Below are 25,729 nucleotides of genomic sequence, written 5' to 3'. Positions count from 1 at the left end.
TGTGAGAAATATTATCTATTGGGCGTCGTTCATCTATGCTCTAATAAAGTTTATGAAGTTGTTCTATATAATGACTCGAGAGTACATCGCCTCTCATTTACACTTGCCACCCTAAGAACATCCAAGTTGCGTCCAACCGATTATTTTACGATACACATCCAAGATGCATTCTTGACTTGGAAAATACCACTCACAACATATCGGTCCAATTCGCTATGTTCATCCAGCCTTGGTCCGCACCGAAATCATTGAGTGGTTGGATTGGCTCGCCAGCGAGCAGCCTGTTCCAATCAGGCGGACTCTCGGGAATAATAACGCGTTCGCCCTGGAGGTGTTGAGTGACAAGATGTTCATATTCTTGGTGAAGCTCCTCAAAGACGTTGTGAACTGCCTCAGCATTCGGCCAGTATCGAGAAAGTAGCATGGTCGATCTTAGAAGTCGCGCGAGCTGTTCCAAGGCGCTGATAGCAACGAGGAATACGCCGCTTGTCACAGCTGTGCGTATCTCACTGGCAAACTGGATCCCAACGGCGGTAACGGCGCTGACGGCGGTAAAGTGACACTGTCGCATCTCGTCTCGGGCTGCGAGCTGCTCGAGTGACGTGACGATGGCCTGGGCGGCGGTCGAGCAGATGGACTGGCTGCTAGACTCTGTTGACATGTTGCGATAAAGATGCAGCAGGACTAAGTTGTAATGCATGCGGAGATGGCAAGTCCACGAATCGTCATTCTCGGCGACGGAGGAAATGCCTGATTGAAGAGACCACAGGCCGAGTCGAGCGTTGATGGAGCTGATGTCAATCAACTTCTCTTGAGATGGAGCATTCACTGCCATGATATCGAGGCCGATGTACGCAAGCTCTACCATGCGATTGAGAAAGTCGGGTCGAGCATCCTTGCCCAAAGTAATCGTCGTTGGACCCGGCGTATCCGTCATATCATCATTGCAGAGCGGCAGTTGGTCTATGTCTTCAGCTCGAACTGCGCATGGCCTCCCCGTTTCAAGAGACGAAAATACTTCGCAAACAAACACCGACCACCAGCAGCGCCTGTATTGCGAAGTCTCCGTCTGCGGTAGATGTTTGCTGTGTCGATGCGTTCCCAGACCGAGGCCGATGCGAAGGGCAATCCCCGACCAATACCACGGCCCTCCGGCAACGGTATCGCCATCACCGACGTGCCATGTGAAGAGAGCGGCTGCTTGCATGAGATGCATCCGGTCCGTCTCGTGGCGCATGTGGTAGAGCATGCTTGCCCTGCGGAACAGTACGTTCTTGACGGCATGGCGGTCGTTGGCCACCAGTGGATGAGAGCATGCATGTGCTCCGGCCATCAATACCGCCTGGAACAACAAGAGCGGTGGTGGTTTATCCGGACTCCTGTAGCTGTCAAAGAATTCGGGCATGGAGACGATAGGGAGGAACGGGTGAATATGTTCAAAGTACGCCAGCACCAGGGCATCGCGAACATCATGCGCCGGGAACGACGCCACCTCGGACGCGAGATCCTGCGCCGACGGAATCCCCCAGATGTCGCAGTTCGGCTTCCACGGCTTGGGCTGGCGGATCGGAGGGTACGGATAGTGCAGCGGCTTGGTGACGGCCCCCGTGTCACTCACGGAGCTGCTCCCGGTGCCCGGATTGTCTAGCGGAGTCTCCTGCGCCGCTGCGGCCGACAGCGGCCGGTGGATGCCCCCGGCGCTGGCGTACGGCTGGCGGAACGACCGGTGGAGATCGACCAGGTGGACCAGGTTGGACACGGCGGTGCCGACGTAGGCAATGCGGAAGCTCTGCGTCGCGTTGAAGATGGTCCACGCGGCGGCGCCGATGCCGTGGCGGAAGAACCGAGCGAGGCCGTTGCGCGCAAGCTGCTCTTGTCCGCCGGACCGGGGCGTTTGCTCTTCTGTATGCTTCACCTGGGTTACTACCAACGGTGTAGATGCCGCCCTTGTGAGAGGCGGGAGGCTGCTTGGTTCACCCTCGCCTGTCCTGTCCACGTCTCGCCTGGATACGCCCGAGGGGGAGCGCTCGCGGACGTTATTGTCGAAAGACCGACGACGCGCATTGGTGAGGCTGCGTCTAGGAGCTGCGAACTTGGTCGTCGACCTTGTAAAGGGTCAACAGCCCATTCAATTGCAGACAACAGAATAACTTCTCGGAGCCGAGGTTAAGCACTCACCGACATTCAAGACCAGCCTTTTCACATACCGTACAAGGCTCTGCTCCTCGAACGACAATGTCGCACCGGACCTTTCGACGCCGACACAGATCACAGGCCTTCCGCTGCTGGCGTCGGCGTTGCTGTGCCTCTTGCATGATCGGATGCAGACTGTGAAAAGGGCTCGGTTCCGACGCGGAGAGGGCGGAGGATGCGCCAGATGTGGGCCGGAATTGCACCCGGGTCGGCCAACTTTGCGCTGGAGAATCGGAATAGAACCGGCCCGGTCAATTAATGCGAATTGGAGTAAGCAGATAGCTACGAGATATCTCCTCTTTAATTGGATCTCGCTGCTCCAAAAACCCGATAAGCTAGAGCCAGACCAGGATCAAGAACTAGACTCCACCAGACGACTGACCCAACTCCAACCCAAACTCTATCTCGCACCACCTGGTGCTTGTTGTCGACTCATTATCTCGCTGAGAGAATCTAGTTCATACCATAGCGTGGCATATATCATTCCGGGCCGGATGGTGGCATGAGCAGGCTTTAGGTTGCTCATTTTGCGGATTTCCGGCGGACGAACGGCTCTTGACTAGAGACCCTCTGCCTCCAAGCTTGCGGCTCACGGACAACAACCTTACTGAACTAGCCAACCAGGATATTGCATATATAATTGAGATTTCGGCTTGAGTTGATCTTGTGTAAAAAAACTAAAGAGCAATACGCCGTAAAGTTCCCCTTCTCACACTCCCTAACGTAATCATCCAGAACTCTTCCGCACAAGCACCAGCGGCTTCCCACTCTCCACGCCGTCTCCAGGCTTTATCAAAACCTTGACAATAGTTGCGCCCGCCATGGAAGGTTCCACAAGCACGTTGATTTCCATCTTCATAGCCTCGAGAATCGTTGTTGTTTGGCCAGCCTGCAGTGTTTCTCCTTCTTGTACCAAAACCTTCCATACGTTTGCATTCACGGGTGACTCAATTGCCTCGATGGCTGGGTCTGCAAAATCGCGTTAGCATGCGTAAGAGGGTAGAAACTGCCTGGAAAACTTACCATCCAAGAGAGTTTGGATTTCGTCGGTGCTGGTTTCGCTAGCTTTTCGCTGCTCAATCCACTGCTCTAGCAGCTCTTTCTCTCTGGCCACCATCCTGACCTGAGCTACAGCTCGCTGCTTGTGCAATTCCTGGGCTTCGTCCGCAGCCTCTTCGAGCAACTTGTTGTGGGCTGCCATGTCAAAAATGCCCTCCTCAACTTCGAATTGGTAACTTCCCGACTTAAATTGTGCCATCTTGAGGTCATATTCCTCCTCTGAAACCTCGTAGAAGCTTAGTGTGTCCATGTCTTCGAACATCCACGGCTTTTCCTCGCTAAATCCTGCCTTGTAGCCAAACACGTCGACTCCAGGGATTGTCATGCCCGTTGGCATGTAACCACCAGGGCAGTCGACGGGATAAATGGCGATGCAGGTGCCACCCCACGAGAAAGTTCCCTCGGGAGTGTAGGTTCTACTAGGATTCATCTTCGGGGCCCGAAGCCGGTGTCTCGGGTCGGCGGGAAGACTTTGTGGTAAGGCCATGAAGAAACCCACGCCAATAACAACGGACTCGAGGGTCAGGAACATCTTTTTCAGTTCATCCAATGTCATTCCGTTGTTCTCGGCAACAAATTGGAACGGATCTGGCAAGTAGCTGGCCAGAGAGCGTTGGTTGGCCATATATCGCTCAATACTATCATCGAGTTTCTTGTGTTGGAATGCGACAGGGAGTCGGAACCGACGGTTGGGGAATTGCGCGGATCGCATATCGCCCATAGAACCCTCAAACTCAAGAAGCCGGTCCATAAGCTCTTTCATCGGCAGTCTCATGCCGTCATAAAAGATAGCCAGAGCATTGCCACAGCCAACGGTATTGAATACCGCCCCGCCCTGTGCCATGTTTAGAGACGCAAGGCCAGTAGATTTCTCGAGGCAGCGCTTCAAGGCTGTGGCGCGACACTTGTTGTTCAGATCGGCCCTGCCGTCGCCGTAATCGACGAGCATGTAGTCATCACCACCAGCGCGGTACGATACCTTTGGACTGGAAGAGGTGGCTTCGATGACCTTGACTAAATCAAGCCCAGGTTGCTTGACCTCTTCTCCGAGGATGGTGCTACCGAATGCGATGACACCATCCCAAGAACCTGTGTCCACCGAGGAGATCAAGTTCTGCAAAAAGTCTTCGTTCCTCTTTCGGCAATCCAACGCACTCTCCAAGCTGACTCTCCGGAATTTTACGTGGTCTCCGGAGCGAAGTTGTCCCATCTTCCACATATCACCTTTAATCACCGTCAGACTGCAGATAAACCCGCCGAAGTCGGGGCAGTCGACTGGAAAGAGGACAGGCTCATCACCAGTCCAGTTTAGGCCACCAAGGGGATAGCCATACTCGATGACGTTGCTGGGGTGAGCACCGCCTTCTCCACCATCAGTCCGGGCGTACTTAGGTCGTGGGCCGATGAGACGGATACCGCCTCGAGCGGCATTGTGGCTGATTTGCCAGTTTTCTGAGTAGAACATCTCGATGTCCTCCTCCGAGAGATATCCAGTCTCGTAGGGACCCGGCATAACCTGGATGTCCCAGTTGGTGGTGTACTGTGGGATGAGATTCTGAGGGATGGTCATTGACTTCTTCGGCGGCAGAGCGGCGGCGTCAACAATCTTGAGGAAATCTCCAGCACGCAAGGGGCGGCCCTGATAGCCACCAACGTTGACCATCGGATTGGTGGATTTACTCCCGAACCATTCAGCCACATTGAGGAAGCCTCCGTAGATGGCTAGATAAACTCTGCAGTGGGAAGCCATCTTGCCAATAGTCAGACGCTGGCCAGCTTGGACATGCACACGGGTCCAGAGTGGAAAGTCTTCTCCGTCCAGGTGGGCAGGCACCGGAGGTCCACACAAAGCTACTACCGCATCGCCAAGGAATACCATATCAGGACCGGTGAGAGTGATTTCTAGACCCTCGGCGCCAACTGGATTGCCAGCAAGAATATTGGCCGCACGGAATGCGATAGGATCCATGGGCCCAGCGTGGCCAAAGCCGTGTCCCACAGTTGGTCGACCGGGGTAGTCCTGAATGAGGGTATAAGATCCACCAGAAATGATGTCAATTGCCGGAGGAACGTAATTGAAGGAGTCTAGGAACTTTGTGATTGTGTTGCCTGCTTGAAACGTGGCATTTTGGATAATTGCAAGCAAAAAGTCCATGTTGATAGGAGGCCCGCTTATGTTGCTGCGTTTGAGAACTGACTCCATACCCGAGATGGCTGCGTCTCTTGTTGATGCATGGTGCATTATCTTGGCCAGGAGAGGATCATATTCTGGACTGACCGTGATTCCAGCTCGAACCCAAGTATCCACGCGGGTGCCTTCTGACTGGTGCCAAGAGACTTTCTGCAGCAATCCAGGACTGGGCGTGTAGTTTCGCGCTGGGTTTTCGGCGTAGACGCGTACCTCTATCGCGTGACCACTGGGCTCAAGACAGCGTTGTTGAAGGGCCTCCAGCTCGGTCGTTGCCAGGCCGCCTTTTCCTCCAAGCTCGCAATCCGCCTGTCGGAACATGAGTTCCACGAGATCGACATCATAGCACATCTCAGTGATTCCATGTTCGACTTGTAATCGTGTGTTCATCTCTAGGAAGAAGAAGTCGCCCGTGTGATCATCCACGAGGTATTCAACTGTGCCTGCGGAGCCGTATCTGAGACTCTCTGCTAGCCGCACAGCACTTGCTGTCAACTTGGCCCGGAGTTCGGGATGCCTCATAGCCACGAATGGACTGGGACACTCCTCGACCACCTTTTGGTGTCTGCGCTGAATCGAGCACTCTCGCTCACCAATGCTTATAGCCTTGCCTAGGCCGTTTCCAAACACTTGCACTTCGATGTGATGACTGTCGGGATAGTAGCGTTCTACAAAAACACCGGAATTCTTGAAGAGAGAAGCGCCCCGAGACTGAACAGTCTGGTAGTTCTTGCGGATTTCGGCTTCATCTGCACAAACAAGAAGCCCCATACCACCACCGCCGGCTGTCGCTTTGAGCATGACTGGAAACCCGATGCTTGTAGCAACTGAAGCGGCGGCGTCTTCGGAATCAAGCAATCCCTCAGATCCTGGGACTACAGGCACTCCAGCAGTGGTTGCCAGGCCACGAGCCGTGTGCTTTAGGCCAAAGGATTCAATGGCTTCGGGTGACGGTCCAACGAATACGAGACCAGCCGCGGCGATAGAACGGGCAAAGTCGGTATTCTCGGAGAGGAAGCCATAGCCAGGAATGATTGCTTGCGCACCATGTGTTGTGGCAATGGAGATGATCTGGTCTCTGAAATCCACAGTTAGCGCTCAGAAGCTCGAGTATGCAAGGGATTGGTGTCACAAACCCATCAAGATATGCAGACCGCGACTCTCCACTGAGCAAGTACGCTTCATCTGCTGCGAGAACATGATGAGATGCACAATCGGGCTCCGTGTAGATGGCAATGGTGCGAATGTTTAGTTTCCTTTGCAATGTTTAGCCCATTTCACCCTCGTTTGCGACATGTTTCACTGACTTGGCAGCTTTAATTAGGCGACATGCGATCTCGCCTCGGTTAGCGATCAGGACCGCCTTGAGGTACTCCATCCTGGCGTGGCCGAGAGAAGAAGCCCTTCTCTAAACTTGAAGCAGGTAATAATCGGGGTCGAAACCCAAGGGCGGTATCCAAGGGAAACGTCAACGATGCGGAGGACAGAGCAGATAAAGAGCAAGGGTAGAAGCTTCAATCAGGTCTGGCCTATGGATAGGCAAGCTTCTGCCGGCTCCAGGACATCAAACGATTATTGGGTGGAGAGAACAGGCCACTGGTAATCAGTTGGAGATGTTTCGCATCATTCCTTTATCTACTCATGTCGAGATAAAGCTTACGCTGCGGGGAGACTAGGGACCCTGGGGTCGGGCTCTCGGCTCCGGTCGCAGTAGATATACCGATCAAAACCGGGATACATATTAATGTTGCTAGATGAGTGGTCGTGATACGACAAATGTCTGTTAAAGGAGGGGGCTCGGTTCCGAGATGATGTCACACTGGCTATAGTTTGGTATACCCTAGGATGCCACGTTCTTGGCGTATCAATAGTAGCAGCCTTATCAACTGACAAATACACCCTAGGACTATTTCCGATATTTAGTCCAGGATAACCTGTCCAAACGCTATCATGCGCCCGATAAACCCCGCAATGACAACTGATACGACCCCAAGATAGCCGATGATTTGGGGTCAGGAATGAACAAGTCCCCAGTCGATGTCGGGGTGCATCCTGAACGGGTTTGAGGCGTTGGGGTCATCTCTGATGAGGCCGTGCCGATAGCTTACCAGCTGGCTGGTTCTTCCAGATGGCAGATGTCACATTCTTCCACTATTTCTACACGCAGGGGAACGGTGTAAGCGGCATGAACGACAGATACGGGTCCGCTTGGTTCATGCGGGTTGGCAGCCGCAGCCGCAGTAGAGGACACTGCACGCCAGCATGGAAATCGGTGTGAATACCTGAAGAATATCATTGAATAACTCTTGTCTCTGGATGCTATAAGCTACTTCTTGATTTTGAGCTCTAAATATCCATTCAAGAAAAAGGAGTCTCCAATTAATACCATCTCCTCTCATTTCTCCTCCAAAGATACCCAATTATGCCTTGATATCAACAGTTGTTGCTACCTTCTCAACAGGAGAATTTGAGCCAGCAACAGAGTCCGATTCCGTCCCAGTAGCGTCGATGTGAGGTGTTCCAATCAGGCGCCGCCAAACCATTACAATAGGGCCTCGGCCCTCCCAAATTGGAAGCAACGTAATGACACTCGCGGCAAAGAATGCCCAGAGGAACAGAACTACAACCCAGCCGGTAAAGAAGCCCTTGCTGAAAACATAGCTCGACGCATACATGGGAATGGGCCACAGAATGCACAAAGAAAGTGTGATGAAGACGGCAAGAGCTAGCGCGCGGTTCCTGGCTTTAACAAGAATTTGATCATCCTCCTCCTCGTGTTTCTCTTGCTCGGCAAGCACCGCGGCAGCCTCGGCACTCTGTATGTTGACAGCTCGCCCATGGACAGTAATGTGCTCATCATCACCACGCTTGATCTGATCTTTAAAAGTGTGCCAGTCGAAGTTGTCAGGTCGAATGTACGTGATGAGAGGCGTAAGAATTAAGGGTGCGGTTAGGGACATGATGTTTCCAGCCACGAGGGGCTCGTTTGTACTGAGCGTGGCAATTGAAATGGTCCCTTCATTCTTGTGGGCCGTGAGAAACCAGGCGATGATGCCCGCTGCAGAGCCAATCGGGGGAACAATCAATGCTGCGAGTCGGGATTGTTTCTTCCACATGATGGTGCAAGCCATAGGGACAATGGCGGCGTCGACGAAAATACCAATGGCTGTGATGAGGAACTCAACGCTGAAGCCTCCATGATTGAAAGCCACGGCAATCGATGCCGCAAAGATGGCAAAGCCGACGGTAACAAAGTGAGAAAATGCGAGAAGCTGCTTGCCTGTGGCACTGGGCTTAATATAGGCCTGGTAAACGTTGTATGTGACGAGAGCCGTGGTGGCGACGGTTTCGGACGACATTGCGCTTGTCACGGCCATGAAGATCATCAGAAGCACCGCAATTGCACCTCCGTTGCCCATTAACGCGATTGCAGCATAGGGCATAGCAAGGCCTGAGGCGACTTCATAGTCGTTCATTCGGTTCGGGTAGGTAGGCCACTCAGGAAGATGCTCCATGGCAGCAGCGGCAAGACCGAAGGTGCTCGCAAGCACAAAGGGGATTGTGAACCAGGATAGGCCACCGAGAATATATCCCATTGAGGTGCTGCGAGGGTCACAAGCAATGGCCTTCTGGAAGAGCTGACTGTCGACACACGCGGCGAAACCAGCGCCAATGAAGACCAGACCGACGAAACCACCTTGTTGAGATCTCATTGTAAGATACTGTCCCTCTGCATTTCCATCAACCGGGTGGAGAACTGCCGCTTCCCGAAGGAGTTCCCACACCTTTCCGGGGGAGCCGACAACGTTCGAGGTTGCGTAGAGGACGAAAAGCGACATGAGCATAATGACGTAGATGATCACAGTATGGATCTAGTACCACCTCATTAGCATTAGACACCTGGAGGGTTGCAGAAATGATAACATACCCAATCAGTGATGAACGTCGCTTTGATTCCTCCCATCAACGTGTAGATGACCACACCGACAGGAAAGAGGAAGCAAATGGCATCGCGGTTGACGCCAGTAATCGAAGCGTAGACGGCCGATCCACCCACCAGAAGGTTGACAGTGGTGATTATTTGGTAGATCAACGAGTACGAGGTGAAGACAAGATGGACCGCCTTTCCGTAGCGGACTTTGACGACTTGAAGGTAAGTCTGGGCGTGAGGGGCCTTCCGCTTGAGTTCCACAGCTGCGACCGAGAATAGCAAGATCTGAACACAGGCGCCAGCAGCATACCAGAACGGGCCGGAAACTCCGTATCGATATCCGTATGTCGTGCTGCTCAGTAGAGTGGTCGCAATGGTCCACGAAGAGACGACGGCAGATGCAGTCAATCCCGTCTTGACGGAGTGCTTTGCCGTCATGAACATTTCGGAATCCTGGATTTCGTTCATGTAGCGGCTGAGAATCCAGGAGATCAGGGACATGCCGATGGCGAAGGCGGCTCCGACTCCCACAACGAGGCCGTAACCCACGCCCGGGGAGAAGGGCGTTGGGATTTGGAAGACATTTTCTTCAGACATTTCGGCGAGTATCCAATGATGCCGGCACTTGGGGCAGGGCCAAGACTGTTATGAATCCCAGATTGGTTTGAATGTGAAAACGTGGCAAGAGCTGCGCGATGAACCATCGGGGGTGCATAAGTAACTTTAAGTAAATCACGAATATCACATCAGGCGATTCACACCCATGCTAAGCACATTACCATTACGCAGTACCGGGGAGCATTTCCCGATAACTGGTTCACCATGGATCTTGGTGAACGATTAGCGGTCGCAGAAAGACTCCGAGCGGACGAGGGGGTCAGACCGAGTCGCATCAAGACCACAAGGAACCAGGATGTTGGCTTATCTCGCCATGATGCCAGGCCTACGATTGCCTAGAGACAAGCACTTGGGGTCTAGTGAGATAGTAACCCGGTAATCTGTGAAGTTTGGGTGGATTGGGGTCGATCACTTGGGAAAACTGGACCCCTTATCATTAACCCCAACTTGTTGGAGTCGTCCGCTGTTCGCGCCCGGGCCGGTCCTGACCAGAATTCGGCCTTTGAGCCTAGTTTGAGATATCGTCTGAGACAATGCGCCCGTTTTGAGTCCCTATTCCTTTCGTCCGGTGAGATCAGTGGACAAATTACGAAGAAATTCGGGTTCGAGATGGCCATGTGCTGACCGGGAGAGGTGTGGAGTTTCTCTAGTCTTGGCGTTCCATCAGCTCGGAACCGCTAGAATTGGCCAGAATTCAACATCATACACGTAATGAGCGCTGGCATCGGTAAATCTGTTTCAACGGAGATTGTTTCCTGGAGAATTGAAATCCTCCGATGCGTGCAAACATGGTGGGGTGAACCTTAAAGAGATCATCCTCCTGGATGAAGAATTGATCAGCTTAGAGCATGCACTTATTAATCTGAATCTTCCAGTCAGAGAGAATCAAGAAGCTCCGTCGCATTTTTTACTGCTAGCCATGGCCCCATAGGTGTGTTCTCTCTTCCATTCAACGATCTGCCCGCTCTGTCCCAACATAGAATATATCTCCAAATGCTTTGGCCACCATCTTGATCACCGTCGTCGAGTTAGACGGCTAGACTACAGTGCCTAAAAAGATAGTTAGGGCCTGAATCATGTTGATGAAAGTCCTGCACGTCATCTTCGACTCGCGCAGGCTGACAAGAATTACTAACGATGTGGGAAGTATCGTCCATCAGGCTTCGTTTACAGATGACTGTCGCTAACTTCAGCTTCTCTACTAGGCCATTTGTCGTTGGCAGGTTGATACTGGATGTTTACTCCTCCCAAAGTAAAACGCAGCATCCCTAACCAATATGTCATCCTTCAATGGAGGCTCCGAAAGATGCAGACCCGCTCGGCTCCCTCGGTTCCGAGACACGGTGTTGCTATCGGGCACCGAAGTCCGACCCATGCTGATTTGGTGTTGGAGACTAGCTCCACTATTGGAGCAACGCTTTGATATGGCCAGCGCCCGCATGCCCTCTGTCGAGATGGTTCATCTTTCTCACCCTTCTTCATCCAACGATCCTTATATTTGTTTGAATTGAAAAACATTTTCTTATTTTCTCATCATATTCAATCCAAAAAATCAGAGCACGCCAATCATGACGATGCACAAAGGACTCATCAACGTCGATATGGGCGAGGGCTATGGGAATTTCATCTGTGGCCCAGACAAGGAATTGTTGCCCATGATTGATCACGCCAACGTCGCCTGCGGGTTCCAGTGAGTTAAGATCAGAAATTGAGTGTATTTTCTTGATATTGATGATCTGAAAGTGCTGGTGACCCTCTCATTATGGGAGAAACGGTTGCGCTCTGTAAAGAGCATAACGTTAAGATCGGAGCTCACCCCGGCCTTCCAGACGTACAAGGGTTTGGCCGGCGTGAGATGAAGCTTTCCCCAGAAGAGCATACGGCCAACATTATTTACCAAGTCGGTGCACTTCAAGGCTTTCTCGCCCGCGAAGGTGTCGAGATGCACCACGTTAAGCCTCACGGCATTCTTTACGGCATGATGGTTCGCGACCTCGAGGTAGCAAGAGCCGTGTGGGCAGGAGTCCCAAAGGGAATGCGAGTTTTCGGTCTGGCAGGTACACACATGGAAACCGCTGCCAAGGAGGCCGGCCTTGAATTTTGGGCAGAGTACTTTGGCGATGTCAAGTACCGTGCTGACGGTACGTTGATCGTGGATCGGAAGAAGAAGCCGTGGAAAATGGAAGATGTGAAGGCGCATGTCAAGAAGCAACTATATGACAGCAAGGTGACTGCTGTGACTGGCGAGATTGTTGAAATGCCGGTCAAGGACTACCCAATCACAATCTGTTGTCACTCAGACTCGCCAGGGTGTGTAGAGATTGTCAAGGCAACCCGGGAGATTGTAGACGAATATAACAAGGCCAAGGGTCTGTAAGCGCAGTATACGAATATACAATAATATTATGATTGTCATCAATGCACAGCTGTAAATTAAATGGACACAACTGCCGTATATCTCTCACGCAACTACGCGTGTCCACTACGTTACTCGTTACATATAGAAGTAGTGATTTGCCGGTGATTAGTTGTCTCAAGTCCTCCCTAAGTTCGTCATAAAATCTCAACAATACCTATATCCTCCATAATCACTGCCAACGCTCATGTTTCTTACATTTTAAACGAGGACTTAAAATATCTAGCCATTGCTCTCTCAAGTTTGAATCCAAGCTCGACCTAACAAGATGATTTGTTCTTGAAAGCAAAAGCACTGTTCAGTGTCGCTCAGTAACAGAAAACTGACCACTCACCCTCGCGCTTAACTTCAAATTAAACTCTACAAATGCAATAAAATTGCTCGAAATTATCAAGTCTCTTGAAAGAGTAGTACTCGCGATTCTCCTTGTTTATTGTGGCTAATTGAAGAGGGGGCTACTCAAGGGGTTACCCTAGAGCTTTCTCCCATTTGGCACAGGAGATGCTGGGAATCAAACGCACACTAATGACCTACATTATACCATCATAAAGAATCATGTTACTTAGATCTCTGGAATTATTGTATCGCTTAATTCTCAGTGCTTTCATTTTGATCGAGTCTAAATGTTGAGTCGTTAACCGCTTGGCTCATGGACACGCTACCTGTCTAGTCAAGATCAAACCTTTAAACCTCTCAGGAACCAATGGTTGTGCCTTCTGCCGGTTATCAGCCCAATTCTTTTTTAATCTGAACGGCGGCAATATTCCACTTGATCGAGCTATGACTGACTACTGTCTCATGTGTCGGTTGTGGGAGTTGCGAATCGAGCGGAGCCGCTCAATCTAATCGGCTCCGAACATACCGGTCGGCTTTACTGTACATACAACCTGAGGAGTGCTGACTGGCTAAGATCTTTAGATTATGCTCTGGTTTGTGATTTCGGAATCATGACTAGAAAGTTCGGTGTCAGTGTTCCCCACTTGTTGTGGCCACCCCCCTTGCTGAATCTTGTTTGCCTTTTGCCCGAAGGAGGCGCCTACAGTAAGGATAACGCGGGGGCGGAATTAATTGCGTTGTTTACATACCAATGAGATTTCTTAGCAGCGGGGTCCGCTACTAAGGTAACCCCATAATCTGGGGAAGATCGCTTAAGCATGGGCTGACTTGATTGGAAGTAGTACGTTCCATGGCCAAGTTATCATGCCCAGCCGGGCCACGTTTTCCGCATCCACCAGTTTTACGCACATGGTATTGGATATCTGTTGAAGCTAAACGACCCAAGGAAACATAAATCTTGGCCTGGATTCAACTTAATACCGGCTAGATGATCCTGGCGCTAGATATCAGGAGTTCCACGAAAATCGGACAATGTTATGGGCACGAAGTTTCTAATCTTTGACTCCCACTGTTGTCTTCTACTCTTTGGCCCACATAATCCCCGCCCTACAAAGCTCTCCGCATTGATCAGCGCAGGGGAATGTGCTCCGTAGTATCCGTGCAAGGATGCAAGCTCGCACGCCCGCCCGCCCTCAACCACCGAGACGTACGACCGTCACACTACAATGTGCAACGATTGACCCACACAGTCCTACAATCAAAACGGTCTGGTGATACCTTGGGGTGACGTACTCGCTTAACAATACCCTGTTTCCACATATCCGACAGCATTAACCGGACTGAGCGGTAGCTGGAGCTGGTGACACCCGTCGGACCGAGCTGCAGGGCGGACTGAGCTGAAGTTGATCGCGGGGTGCATGATCTGATGAGGGTCTCTGGTATTTATACTACTGCCACGAGCCGAAAGCTGGTTTTGTGGCCTCTCATGTCTCTGAGCAATTGATGGTACGATCCATAGTACGAAAGATTTTATCGCATATTACTGGCCAATATTTGCTCCTCTTCTAAACATGACTTCACCCGCAATTCCAACACAACAGAGGGCTGCGGTTCGTCAAGGGAGCGGCCCAACATCCACCACCAAGGTCGAGAATATCGAAGTCCCGCGACCCGGCCCAGGACAGATCCTTGTAAAGATTAAGTGGACTGGACTTTGTGGTTCAGACAAGTCGTTGCTGCACGATGACTGGAGCGGCTTTGGTATCAGCATGATGTCAAGCACCCATGGCATTGCCGGCCACGAAGGCGCAGGCGAGGTTGTTGCAATTGGTGAAGGCATGGAAGGCCGGTGGAAGTTGGGTGATCGCGCGGGCGTCAAGTGGATTGCGAGCACATGTGGCGAGTGTGAGTTCTGCCTGGATGGAGTCGACGAGGTGCATTGCATCAAGCAATCGAATAGTGGATTCTCAGTTCCGGGTACGTTCCAGGAGTATTGTCTCGCAGATGGCCGATATACCTCAAGGCTCCCCGATGGTGTCTCTGATGAGGAAGCTGGCCCTATCATGTGCGGAGGCGTCACGGCCTACACGGCATGTAAGCGGTAAGACGGCACGATATCGAAGATGAATACCTGGATCTGTTTACTAATATTTAATCTCAGATCCGCTGTCAAGCCTGGCCAATGGATCGTTCTTCCAGGAGCCGGTGGTGGGCTCGGGCATTTTGCAATTCAATATGCGCGCGCTATGGGAATGAGAGTGATTGCCATCGACGGCGGCGACGCCAAGCGCGACCTTTGCCTGAAGCTCGGCGCTGAGATCTTCATTGATTTCCAGACTACGAAGGATATCACCGCTGAAATCATGAAGATAACGACATACGGCGCGCACGGCGTCATCGTGACGGCAGCAACCAAGGCAGCCTATGAGTCCGCGCCAACATTCCTGCGACCGAATGGCACCGTGGTAGCCGTTGGGTTGCCTCAAGATCCTTCAATCATGGCTGGGGCTTCCCCCATTCTAGTTGCGCTGAGACGTCTCAACATTGTTGGAAGCGTTGTGGGTAGCCTGAAGGAAGTTGAGGAGGCCCTTGACTTTACTGCTCGAGGTCTTGTCCATGTGAGTAGCAGTTGTTTCTGACTGAGTTTAAGAATGTACTAACAAAACACAAGCCAATTATTTCCAAGGGAAAGCTTGAGGACCTGGATACTTGGGTTGAGAAATTGGTTGCTGGACAAGTAGCTGGACGCGCTGTGTTGCAAGTCGCTGCGTAGGCAGGATCCAGTCCTGAAAGTTGCAAGAATTGGGGGTCAAATACTTCGACATGGTCTACTCGACTAAATATGTCAATGTCACAGAAACGTATTCGTAACCTTGAAAGCTCTCAATGTCTTCTTCCTTGGACGCATAGCAGAATCCGATCTATCCACGTTTCTACCTCGCCCTTGAACTCGTGTCGTTCAAAAACTATCCGCAACGGATCTTAAATCACTTCGACTACTTGCTCCGTAGCCAGCTTCCTAAACTTCCGTAATAAAACATCCTCCATCTCTTCCAGAGGCATCCCGTATCTACCCTCCATCTCCCGCCACGCCTTGGCGGGAACGTAGTGTCTACTGACATTTGTGTACAACATCCCAACTCGACAATGCCTATTCTTAACCTTATCAATAGGTTTCAGAATAAGCATTGATCTCATCCAATAAGCCCCATCGTACTCAACCCACAATCTCTCGTAGCTGAGCAGATGCAAAACAAGGACACTCTGGCCGTCAAGTTCTGCTACACTATCCGGATCGTCCGAGTCGCATTGGAAAGGCCAATGAAACTGGACATCATTGGGTTCATGATGTCCAGATCCCTCTTCCAGTATAAACTCAAACACTGTTTCTCCGTCCGCTTGACTTTTGCATCGAACCGTAGCTGGCGCTGCATCTCCAGTGATTGTTAACACTCCCAGTTCCAATTTCCCAGAGAGCGGTGGCCGATCAGGGATGCATTTCTCAACTTTGACTTGAGATGCTTTGACAAGTAGCAACAGCCTATGGCCTCGTTCTCCCCATGGCCCGGTTTGGAAGTAGTGAGTCATGAAGTCATAGGTAATCTTCCCGGAAACGGATGCCCAGGACCACGAAGGCACCCCGGAGAGTGCCTTCGATCTGGTCCCGCCTTTGGTGCTTGACCAACATAACCAAAACAATATCCCATCCTGCCAAAGTCCAGCGAGGTATCTGCTAGACTGCCCAGATTGTACCATCAGTGTTGCAATGCCCGCCAAGGCCGCCAGATGATCGCTGATATACGTAAAGTCGAGTCTTGTTAGGTTCTCAATTTGTCGGCTCCATAAAAGCACCATTTTGTCCATTTGGAGCTGAGTTTGGCTGATGGCTAGGGATTGGTTGGCCGTTTCTTTCCCTGATGGATTTAGCTCAAGGGCGCCCTTGATGCCACCGCACTGGCATGACACCTCTTCGTGACATTCCCAGTGAACTTCCCTCGGCCCAAAGTGAAGAAATCGACGAGACAAGATTCTTTCTTGATAGACCCATCCTCTTGTCAAAAGGGGAAACCGCTCATTTGTTTTTGTCTTGTCTTCCAACACGTCGTGGTGGTGAGCGACAGACCTGCGCGCCCACACGCCAAAATTTGTGTTGCTCTTTGGATCCAATCCTTCAATTTGCAATGCTTCTTCCTCCGGGGGGACTGTGTGATATAAACCACCAGAACCACCCGTAGACGAGGTGGCAGCGATGGTGAATTCGCCGTTGATATAATAGGATGCCATCTTGACAGCCTCTGACTCCCAATCCTCACGGCTATTTTGGATGATGCAGAGGGAATCTATCCAGATGAAGTCGATGCCTATCTTGTCCGCAAATATGATGGCATCTCTAAATGTCTTGGAGAGATCTGACCATTCGATTTGGACCTTGTGCTTCTCAATATTATCAGATGTGGTCGTGATAATTTGAGTTTTACCCCAACAATGACTGAGGCAAACATATTCTCCTAGCTCCCCATCTCGGGTTTCGTAGAGGTGCACTTGTGGGTGATCCGAAGTTTCGGTCTTGTCACCGTTTGTTTCTCGGCTGATTCGAACCACCCTCTTGGGCAAGGCTGTCTCATTTGCGATGCCACATCGAGGGTGCTGGCCCTGACAAGTTGTCAGCCATCCCCGAGTCTGTATCAGGGCACCATCGAGGCTGTAGTCGATGCTATCCGCGGGCCCAACGAGTGGCCACGGACATGAGTCGCCTACTCGATACCGGTTAGTGTATATGGCTACACCAGCTAGAAGGTCAAAGGTTAAACCTTGGTGTGAAAATATCTCGATGAAGTTATTCTGTCTGGTCGCGTCTAGTAGATCTTCACCGGGACCTACAACATCCCAGTGTATTGGCCCATCAAGGCCATGGAAGGCAATCTTGTATCCGCTGGGATTGCTTGCCACAGCCGGATAACAATGTTCGACGGCCTTGGAGAGCATATGGCATGTAGCACACCCCCTTCTGGCTGAGTGAGCGATGTCCTCTGGTCGTGTAAAGAAGGTGTCCCATGCGTGCCGTTGGAGCTCATCCCAGTCAAAATCCTTACAATTGGGACAGCTTGTTGATTCGGCCCGGCGACGGAAGTTTCGGCGGGAATGCCAGTTCGATGGGATTTCCATTATTTCTTGCGCATTTGCCCGATGCTGTGAGTGCTTGATATGAACGTGGTAGACTAAGTTGAATGCTGACATGGAGCAGGGATGTTACCCCGCACCTGAAGTTGGATGCTGTCATCGAGACGAATTTACCTCCATGAGTAGATTTGGTGGAATTGGTGGAATTGTAGGTAATTTTGCTGTCTGATTTGGAATTGGTGGTTAACAAATGCATCTACTTCACTACTCACACACCGCGCCCTCATTTATTTCCCTGAGCGGCTCTATTTCTCCCCGGTCGGAAACTACCGCCTCACATCCAACAAGCATGAGCAGCATCGAACCCTCTCAGAAAGTCTGCTGCTTAGCGGTTTCAAGAGCTGGGCGATGGCGAAAATTCTATCTGTCGAGAGGAAGAAGGGACCCGGGTATGGATGGCTCAGTTGCCTCATGGTGCAGACCAAACAAGGTCAACGGCCCAAGGTGTTCTTCGAAATTGACGAGCTTCAAGGACAACTGGCATATAGCGAGGCGGGGAGAACTGGCTGGGGAGGAAAATTAAGAATAAATGTATTGAATACTATCTAAGATCTAAGAGTGGCAAATCAGTCAGTTTCGTTTCGGTGTTCTGACTTTAGCCATGGTTCGTCGGGACGTTATCAACACTTAAACCGAACAATGGTGGTCGGCATCTTCCTTACCGTACCCGACTTTGATAATTAACCTACTGCTAACCATAAGCTTCGAGTACTTATCAAAGGCTCATCCAGTTTACAGATATTAGCGGTTCCATTGTGCTGCCGGGTGATTGAGCCAGTGGGCCCTGTGATATTGCGGACTTGCGGACTTGCGGATCTGCGAGTTTCCAACAGATGCGGAAAATCAGTGGATTCTCTCCAAGCCACACGGCTACAAGTTAACCCGTTGAAACATTCTCCTGGATCTGTTATTGGGTTGCTTACGATTCGGCGGTACTAATTCTTCCGATAGACAAGGATCGGGATATTTGGAAACTCTCCAATCGACGTATGAGGCGATCGGGAGAATTGTTGCCCGACTCGGGTCAATCCCTCACCCGAATGGATAACTATCTCGACGGTGTGCGGATCTTCTAGATCGGTGAATATCGGGGAAGCCTCCGTGAGTGCTGGGTGATAATAGGCATATAGCCTGTGGTAGCTGCAAATCTAACGATGCCGAAATATTCACGCCATCCTGCCCCTTGTTCACCATTCTACACTTTTAACCCAACCATTCTAGATCAGCTCAAATGTCAAGCCTCAAAAGAACGGTTCTAATAACGGGCTGCTCAGATGGAGGAATGGGTGCTGCCCTTGCGGTAGCGTTTCACAAGGCCGGCCTGCAGGTTTATGCAACAGCTCGAACTCCTACCAAAATGAGCCATCTCGAATCGATAGGCATCAAAACTTTGACACTCGATGTGCAGTCCGAGTCGTCTATCGCTGCCTGTGTCAGTAAATTGCCTGCACTGGACATCCTCGTCAACAACGCTGGGAGCGGGCTCTCTATGCCTATAGCCGACGTCCGGGTTCTTGAAGCTAAGAAACTATTTGACCTCAACGTCTGGTCGCATCTTTCTGTAACACAGGCGTTTTTACCGTTGTTGATGAAGTCCTCCAATGGCATGATTGTGAATCAAACGTCAATTGCAGCAGTGGCGGCTGTTCCTTGGCAGGGTGTCTATTGCGCTTCAAAGGCTGCCTTAGCAATGCTTTCCGACACGTTGAGGCTCGAGCTCCAGCCTTTTGGTGTCAAGGTCATTGATCTCAGAACCGGGATTGTCAATACCAACTTCATAAAAAACATGGTGGAATCAGTCAAGCCATCATTACCAGAGGGTTCCATTTACGAACCTGCAAAAGAGGTCGTGGAGAAGGGCCTGCGCCTGGGGGTGCATGAAGGCGGGAGTATGCCAGCTGAGCAGTGGGCGGAATATGTCGTCCACGACCTATTGAAGAAGAAACCGCCAGCAGTTATTTGGAAGGGGGACTCCGCGTTCTTAGCCCGGATTGGAACGGTCTTGCCATTTGGTACGTTGGATTCAACAGTCAAGAGTATGACAGGACTAGACGTTGTTGAGCAGATTATGAGACAATAGTAAGATTCAAGTCTAGTATCCAATGTAATCTAGCCACGCGCTCTCCTTCAATTGTCTTTTCTGACCGTAGTAGCGAATTTACAGGTTATTGGATAGAGGGTCGGTTTGGACTCTCACCACGAAACATTCACTGACACATCGCTCGAACGGCACAATCAGCAATATTTATGTTCCACTTGATATGTTCTTATCATTCTAGATCTTAGCGCAACTTCCTTTTGTGGATGCACCACCGTACTGTTGTTGCCAAGGCTGCTTGTGGGTGGTCTGGTTCGGATTTCCAGTTGTCTTTCCTCCCAGCTACTACCTTTCACAGAGGTATTTGCCGTACTTCAAGTACTTCATACCCACCAGGTGCGGAGAAGCCAAGAATGCCAGTTAAACCAAGGCCCCAAGGACTCGGATAAATCTTGAGACCCGGGTTATCGCCATCGACGTCAAAAACTCGAAGAAGAATGTATGCATTCCCGGGATCCTTGTCAAATTTCCGCATCTGTAGAACTGTCAGCTCTAACCCTCTAACGCCTCTGATCTTGTATAAGTTATACCATATTGACTTGATTTTGGCTCACAAAGAAAGGCTGATTGCAGGAACCTGTGGTGGTCTTGACCTCCAAATGGTATGTAGTGTCATTAGACCATCGTGCGGCTTGATCCACGCCGGCATTTTGGAAATACGCCTTCATTTGACCGGAATCATCGGTATAAGTAAAGTCGGCGAAATTCCGTTCCAGCTCTGTGAAGCGCGGGTGCCCATTCTCCACACGTAGTTTGCTAGTCCATTGTTCGTGGGACCAGCCACTGATCTGGTTCTCGAATAGCTTGTGGATCTGTAATATGGGGTTAGAAGGACATGGCGAACAAATGTGGACAGGGGTGAAATACGAAAACTTCTCCCAAGAAACCAATCTGCCTCGTTCGAACCTGCTGAGCGCTTGGAGTGACAGGCAATTCTAGAGACGGTTCGTCATTTCCACCAGAGCCTGCAACGAAAGATGGCAAATTTCTCTCTGTCAGTAGAGAGATAATAGATGATACTGAATTTCCTGGGGCAGAATCTAGCATCCGCTGAAGCCTCTCGCTTGTCCTTCGCGTGTCAGACCCACGCACGATGTGATGTTTTGATATTCGAAAGTTCCTGGCGCTGTTCGCAATGCTCCGGGACCTCGATTCGAAAGAGGGGACCAACTGCCGTAGACGATGTTGGAAATTGATCAAGTCGCTGGAGCCGGGCATCTGATTCGGCTCAATAGCTTCTGTTGTAATCATCACGCAGTCGGGGTCTTCTTGGACCCTTTCGGATACTTCACTGCGTTGATTCCTGAGAAAATCCATTGGTCCTGACTCTGGCTGATTGACGGCTCTCTGATTAAACGATTCACAGTCGAGCATCCCCCCATCTGGGATAAATCGGTTGTGCTGGGCCATGGTACTGTTTAGGTTGTCAAGTGGGGTATTCAACAACAGAATGAAGAGATTCATGTCTTCGCTCTTCACAGCGTACTGTCGTGAGAAGAAATCTGCCAGTTTGAAGATGACATTGGGTTGATTTGATGGGCTTATTACCGCACGAAAATAAATATCCGTGAAAGAAAGGTCTTCTTTAAACGTCACCAACTCGTTGTCCTCTTCGATTTCAATGGAATCCAGGCGCCTGGTAATGACAACGGATGGGACGGACCAGGCACGTATAGTTTTCGAGTTCTGACTGGATCTGGCGCTAGCCATCGTCTCCAAACTATGATATATAAGAAAAGGATGCTGGGACGAGGGATTCACCGGAGGGTATACCTTGAAATGTACGGCAATCGTGCCATAAGGTCTTGCTCTCTCATCAAGTCGCGGACTTCCAGACCTTGTGGCTTGACGGTTTCTTCGACAACGTAGGACAGATACAAGTTTTGGCATCTCAACTTCGAGAATACTGATTCGAGACCAGTTACTGATTTGACAGAGAATTTGAGAAGATTAACCTTGCCTCGAAAGGCAAGCTCCAACGTCAACAGGTCGGGGATGTACCAATCCGGATCTCGTAGGGATTTGAGATGGACCTCGGATTCGGAAACCGGATGGGTGAGATGCTCGGCATTCAAGACAGGGAAGACCCTGGCATGTCTGACGCGCAAGAATTGCGTCGCTGTAAACTCGGATTCTGGTGTGAGAAACCCTTTCAGTGTCGTCAAAAGCTCTTCACACCGCTGTACTATGCCTTCAGAAGGCCCTTCGGATATGGTGCAAAGCTCATCCACAACGTCCTTGATATTGGCCGACTCAACACCAAGATAATCACAAAATAGTTTCTGACAGTCGCTATATCGAGTGATGAGCCTCGTAACCTGCTTCAGTACTGGAGGTGCATTCCACACGCATGAGCTACGTTTTACCCATTGGGGCTGTGGTCGGACTATAAACACCAAAGGTTTGGACATGAACGCTTCCCTGTGATTGACAGTTAGTATCTTAAGAATAAGCTGTGAATAGCCTATGAATCTCACAAGATAATCCGCTTATGCTGTTCTGGGCTTCGGCTCAGCCCACGGTAGCACTCGTGGACCGTGTTCTTATCGACCAAGTGAATGGGGAGATCAGCCAAAGCATTAAGCTCTCGCAATCTTGCTGTGGTATTTGGAGTGGCAGGAATGCCAAACCTCTCCAGAAACTTCCATTTCTCTGGGTTTGGTAATTTGGCGAAGGCGATATGTGGACATGCTCGCAAAAGATCCTTGGTCGGAACGGCCAAGTCGGCGAGTGTTTGACACCTACCATCACCGTCGCGGCATCCTACCTGAAGCTCCGGGACGGACTGTGAAAGCTGTGGTGGAATGGCACTATTCTTGCAAACTTGCTCAACGACCAGCAAAAGATCTATCACATCCCGTTTCTGCAAAAATGTCCATTCTGCAGTCAGGTGGTGATTTTGAATCAGGATTGGAACTGTGGAGATGTGTTCTGATTGTAAGAGCCACTTATAGAATGCCCTTTTGGTGACCTCATCTTCGGCATAGAAGTTTCCATATTCTTCGTCCAGGATGTAAAATGGGTTTCCGGGCGTGTCCTTGTACTTGTCGATCAGACTAGGCACGGAAGCGTGGTCGACAACATAAACCTGACTGCTGCGCCGCGAATGGTTCCCTTGGTTCTTGACGAGGAAGTACATCTGAGGAGCGCCTTCTCTCTCGAGTAGGTTCCTATGTTTGAACAGATAAGCCGCATCCATGACCAAATCTCCCGGTGTGCGGTTTGCGACGCTCGAAGGGTGTCCGCTATGTAGTTCCAAGATCAAGTTGCAAACTAGCCTTGGAGTGTAGATTTTGATGCCCAAGAATTGGTAGAAGCGCCTCCTCACAGGGTCACTTGATGCAGCTTCGTCCACAATTGATATGTCGATGGAGGCGGGAACATATTCGTCGCCAGTCTCAGCCCGCAGATAAAGATTGGGCGTGTTCGCACTCACCCAGGACCCATCTCTAAGAGGAATGATTGGAAGTCCCGAGAGAGTGTTCTTCAGTTGTACCTGGTCGGAAAAAATGGAAGCAACTGTCTGATGCCATTTCATGGACCTGGCGCTCAACCCAGAAACCCCGTATTCCGCAATCCAAATCGAGAACTCGTCTACCAAGTCTTCAACGCTGGTTTGTTGGACACCAAGAAGTGAAAGTTCATCAAAAACGTGATCGTAATTAAACGATAAATGCGCTTGCCGCAGATGAAAGCTTTCAAAAATCGCATTGCCTTGATATCGGAACTCGGTGGGCAGGAAACGTAGCTCGTTGGGCCGATGGTAGCTGCATTCATTTCGCGATTCGAGGATTTGTTGCCCACGGAGGTTGTGCAAGATAGCCTGAGCTAAGTTGTTCCAAAAGTTCTGTGAGTTTTGGCGATGTTTGATGTATTTCGGCCATCCATATCGCAGCCCTAGCCCGAATTGACCTGTGGGCATATCAACAAATCGTTTGATAGCCGTTACGAAGGCTTGTTGGATCGCATCCCGAAGGGCCAGATTCCATGTGGAGTCATAATCAAGGCCCTCCCGACTGGCAACAAGCAGAAAGTCGGCATGGATCAGGAACTAGATATTAAATCCGTCAGCAATTGCGCCTTGGTTTTTCTTCAGCGAGTCCCTCTAACCTTGAAGCCAAAATCGTCAATCGGCAAAAATGCAAAAGCTTTCTGCGTACTAATGACCTCATTGTCGGAATTGTTGATAGGAAATGCAAGCACCACTTCTGATGTCGTGACACCTTGTCGACGAGGATCTGTCGGCAGCCCTCTGGCATCTCGTCGCCTGACAAGATATTTCCTCTCCTCTGCTGCGTCGTTAGATCGCTGGGTCGAGATGGTTGCTATCTCACCCAATATAGCATTAGATGCGTCGCTATCAACGTGGTATCTCGTTTTGATGTGGCTCGTTTGGATGTTCAATTCCCGGATCTTTCTCAGGAATATCAAGAGTTGGGGCTCGACGCTGTGCAGGTCATTCTGGATCCTGTTGAAGTCCTCGGCGGCCCGCAGATGTAGCATGAACTGAGTGTGGTTCAAAAGACGTTCGCCGCTTGGAAAAGGCGAGAGAATTGGTAGAATCATGCCCAGAAATTTGTGCCTGTCAAACTTGAATTCGTAGTAGCCACTGGAAATGTTGACGACGTCGGCTACCTTGAACACTGACTTGAACCCAATCCCCTTCTCCCCAATGTAGCCCCTCTTGGCCCCCGTGACATGTTTCTTGGTGCTTTTCGCAGCCCCGCATATGGAGTCCATATCCTGGAATGTAAAGCCGACCTCGTTGCAGTCGGCGCGGAGATGTTGGGATCCCAGTACTGAGGACAGAGTGAAACTGAGGGTAGGGGTCACTTGGGACGGGAATGTATTGTCATCTGCATTTTGAATGAGTTCAAGCAGAAAATGGGAACTGTTTTGGTAAAGTTGATCCGAAGTCCTGTCAAGCATTAGTATTTCCCCCTCATGGATCCGATGATGATTCACACATTTCTAGGAGATTGTTTAGCGTAGACGTTGCAAAGTCATGCCTGTTTTGTTCTCGTCCATCGACGCCTCTTTCCTTTCGGAGGCATTCGATCTTGAACTCGGCTTGTGCTTTGGATTTTGCAATGCCAGTCATCCTGGAATGCGATTTTGGGCTGTATGAAGAGGAAACAAAGGTGAAGCTAAGTTCATCCACAATTAGTCCAAGAGAAAATTGTGATGATTGTGAAGTTTCGTGAGAAATCTGCTGGTGCGGCTGAGGCTTTTTCTCTTCTTCTTGAGACATGAGTTTGCTGTGTTGGCTGCAAAACCAACAACAGTTTCGGATCTATCCAGAGCTCTCACACTCATTGGCTGTGGTTGGGCTTAGCCGCCCGGGTAAACAAACGAGGTGCAGGTTATTGGGGCTGTGTCGGGCGTTCTTTTCTAAAATGGATTCTGCGGGATCTTACGGAGTAGGCCACCTAGCATGGTCTGTTGGTCGTGACGTGTTCACCCCTGATCAGGCCCATTGCGGGCTGACACTCTCCTAGCAACGCCGGAGCCGGTGCGAAGTTAAGCCGAAAACAAATCTCTGGAGTAATTGTAACCCAGACGAGGATTGGGAGTCTTATATAAATACAGTGCCGAGCTGGTATCGGAATCACATAGGAATTAAATTTTATTGGCATATATCCCTGTCACAACTGCAGCATGCTGTCAAAGTAAACGACCCCAACAAACTCTCAGTACATCGATAACCTC

At 50.5% G+C, this 25,729-nt stretch overlaps 8 protein-coding genes across 8 annotated transcripts; 3 read left to right on the top strand and 5 right to left on the bottom strand.

The window, feature by feature from the left end:
- Positions 1–2,443, bottom strand: BGZ61DRAFT_461338 (fungal-specific transcription factor domain-containing protein). The gene is made up of 2 exons (XM_046247144.1): positions 2,179–2,443; positions 1–2,105 (listed from the first exon to the last, which is right to left on the bottom strand). Exons 1-2 carry the CDS (start codon positions 2,313–2,315, stop codon positions 191–193), a joined length of 2,052 nt encoding a protein of 683 aa, XP_046097886.1. The 5' UTR covers positions 2,316–2,443; the 3' UTR covers positions 1–190.
- A 477-nt stretch (positions 2,444–2,920) lies between these two features.
- Positions 2,921–6,818, bottom strand: BGZ61DRAFT_365177 (putative urea amidolyase; the record flags this gene model as incomplete). Its single annotated transcript, XM_046241587.1, has 4 exons — positions 2,921–3,162; positions 3,217–6,518; positions 6,577–6,696; positions 6,748–6,818. 4 exons carry the CDS (start codon positions 6,816–6,818, stop codon positions 2,921–2,923), a joined length of 3,735 nt encoding a protein of 1,244 aa, XP_046097885.1.
- A 1,144-nt stretch (positions 6,819–7,962) lies between these two features.
- BGZ61DRAFT_293214 (putative sodium/proline symporter) lies at positions 7,963–9,968 on the bottom strand (the record flags this gene model as incomplete). The annotated part of the gene is made up of 2 exons (XM_046238597.1): positions 7,963–9,312; positions 9,369–9,968. Coding segments are annotated over 2 exons (1,950 nt in total), but the record flags the coding sequence as incomplete, so codon positions are not given.
- Positions 9,969–11,473: 1,505 nt separating this feature from the next.
- BGZ61DRAFT_461337 (lactam utilization protein lamb) lies at positions 11,474–12,395 on the top strand. The gene is made up of 2 exons (XM_046247143.1): positions 11,474–11,679; positions 11,733–12,395. The coding sequence occupies exons 1-2, from the start codon at positions 11,558–11,560 to the stop codon at positions 12,364–12,366; spliced, it is 756 nt and encodes a 251-aa protein (XP_046097883.1). The 5' UTR covers positions 11,474–11,557; the 3' UTR covers positions 12,367–12,395.
- A 1,857-nt stretch (positions 12,396–14,252) lies between these two features.
- On the top strand, positions 14,253–15,519 carry BGZ61DRAFT_592678 (chaperonin 10-like protein). The gene is made up of 3 exons (XM_046256743.1): positions 14,253–14,842; positions 14,903–15,359; positions 15,413–15,519. The coding sequence occupies exons 1-3, from the start codon at positions 14,313–14,315 to the stop codon at positions 15,512–15,514; spliced, it is 1,089 nt and encodes a 362-aa protein (XP_046097882.1). The 5' UTR covers positions 14,253–14,312; the 3' UTR covers positions 15,515–15,519.
- A 204-nt stretch (positions 15,520–15,723) lies between these two features.
- Positions 15,724–17,907, bottom strand: BGZ61DRAFT_365363 (heterokaryon incompatibility protein-domain-containing protein; the record flags this gene model as incomplete). The annotated part of the gene is made up of 2 exons (XM_046241603.1): positions 15,724–17,498; positions 17,553–17,907. The coding sequence occupies 2 exons, from the start codon at positions 17,905–17,907 to the stop codon at positions 15,724–15,726; spliced, it is 2,130 nt and encodes a 709-aa protein (XP_046097881.1).
- Positions 17,908–19,110: 1,203 nt separating this feature from the next.
- BGZ61DRAFT_558591 (uncharacterized protein) lies at positions 19,111–20,002 on the top strand (the record flags this gene model as incomplete). Its single annotated transcript, XM_046255724.1, has 1 exon — positions 19,111–20,002. Exon 1 carries the CDS (start codon positions 19,154–19,156, stop codon positions 20,000–20,002), a length of 849 nt encoding a protein of 282 aa, XP_046097880.1. The 5' UTR covers positions 19,111–19,153.
- A 310-nt stretch (positions 20,003–20,312) lies between these two features.
- On the bottom strand, positions 20,313–25,121 carry BGZ61DRAFT_538123 (uncharacterized protein; the record flags this gene model as incomplete). Its single annotated transcript, XM_046254618.1, has 7 exons — positions 20,313–20,495; positions 20,551–20,832; positions 20,888–21,740; positions 21,794–22,441; positions 22,498–24,071; positions 24,131–24,938; positions 24,988–25,121. 7 exons carry the CDS (start codon positions 25,119–25,121, stop codon positions 20,313–20,315), a joined length of 4,482 nt encoding a protein of 1,493 aa, XP_046097879.1.
- Positions 25,122–25,729: the final 608 nt, after the last annotated feature.

The sequence above is a fragment of the Ilyonectria robusta genome (genome assembly GCF_021365365.1).
Source record: "Ilyonectria robusta strain PMI_751 chromosome Unknown BGZ61scaffold_27, whole genome shotgun sequence".
NCBI classification, from domain to species: Eukaryota; Fungi; Ascomycota; class Sordariomycetes; order Hypocreales; family Nectriaceae; genus Ilyonectria; species Ilyonectria robusta.
Note: the sequence above shows the minus strand (reverse complement) of the source record. Positions and strands in the feature narration are given on the sequence as shown.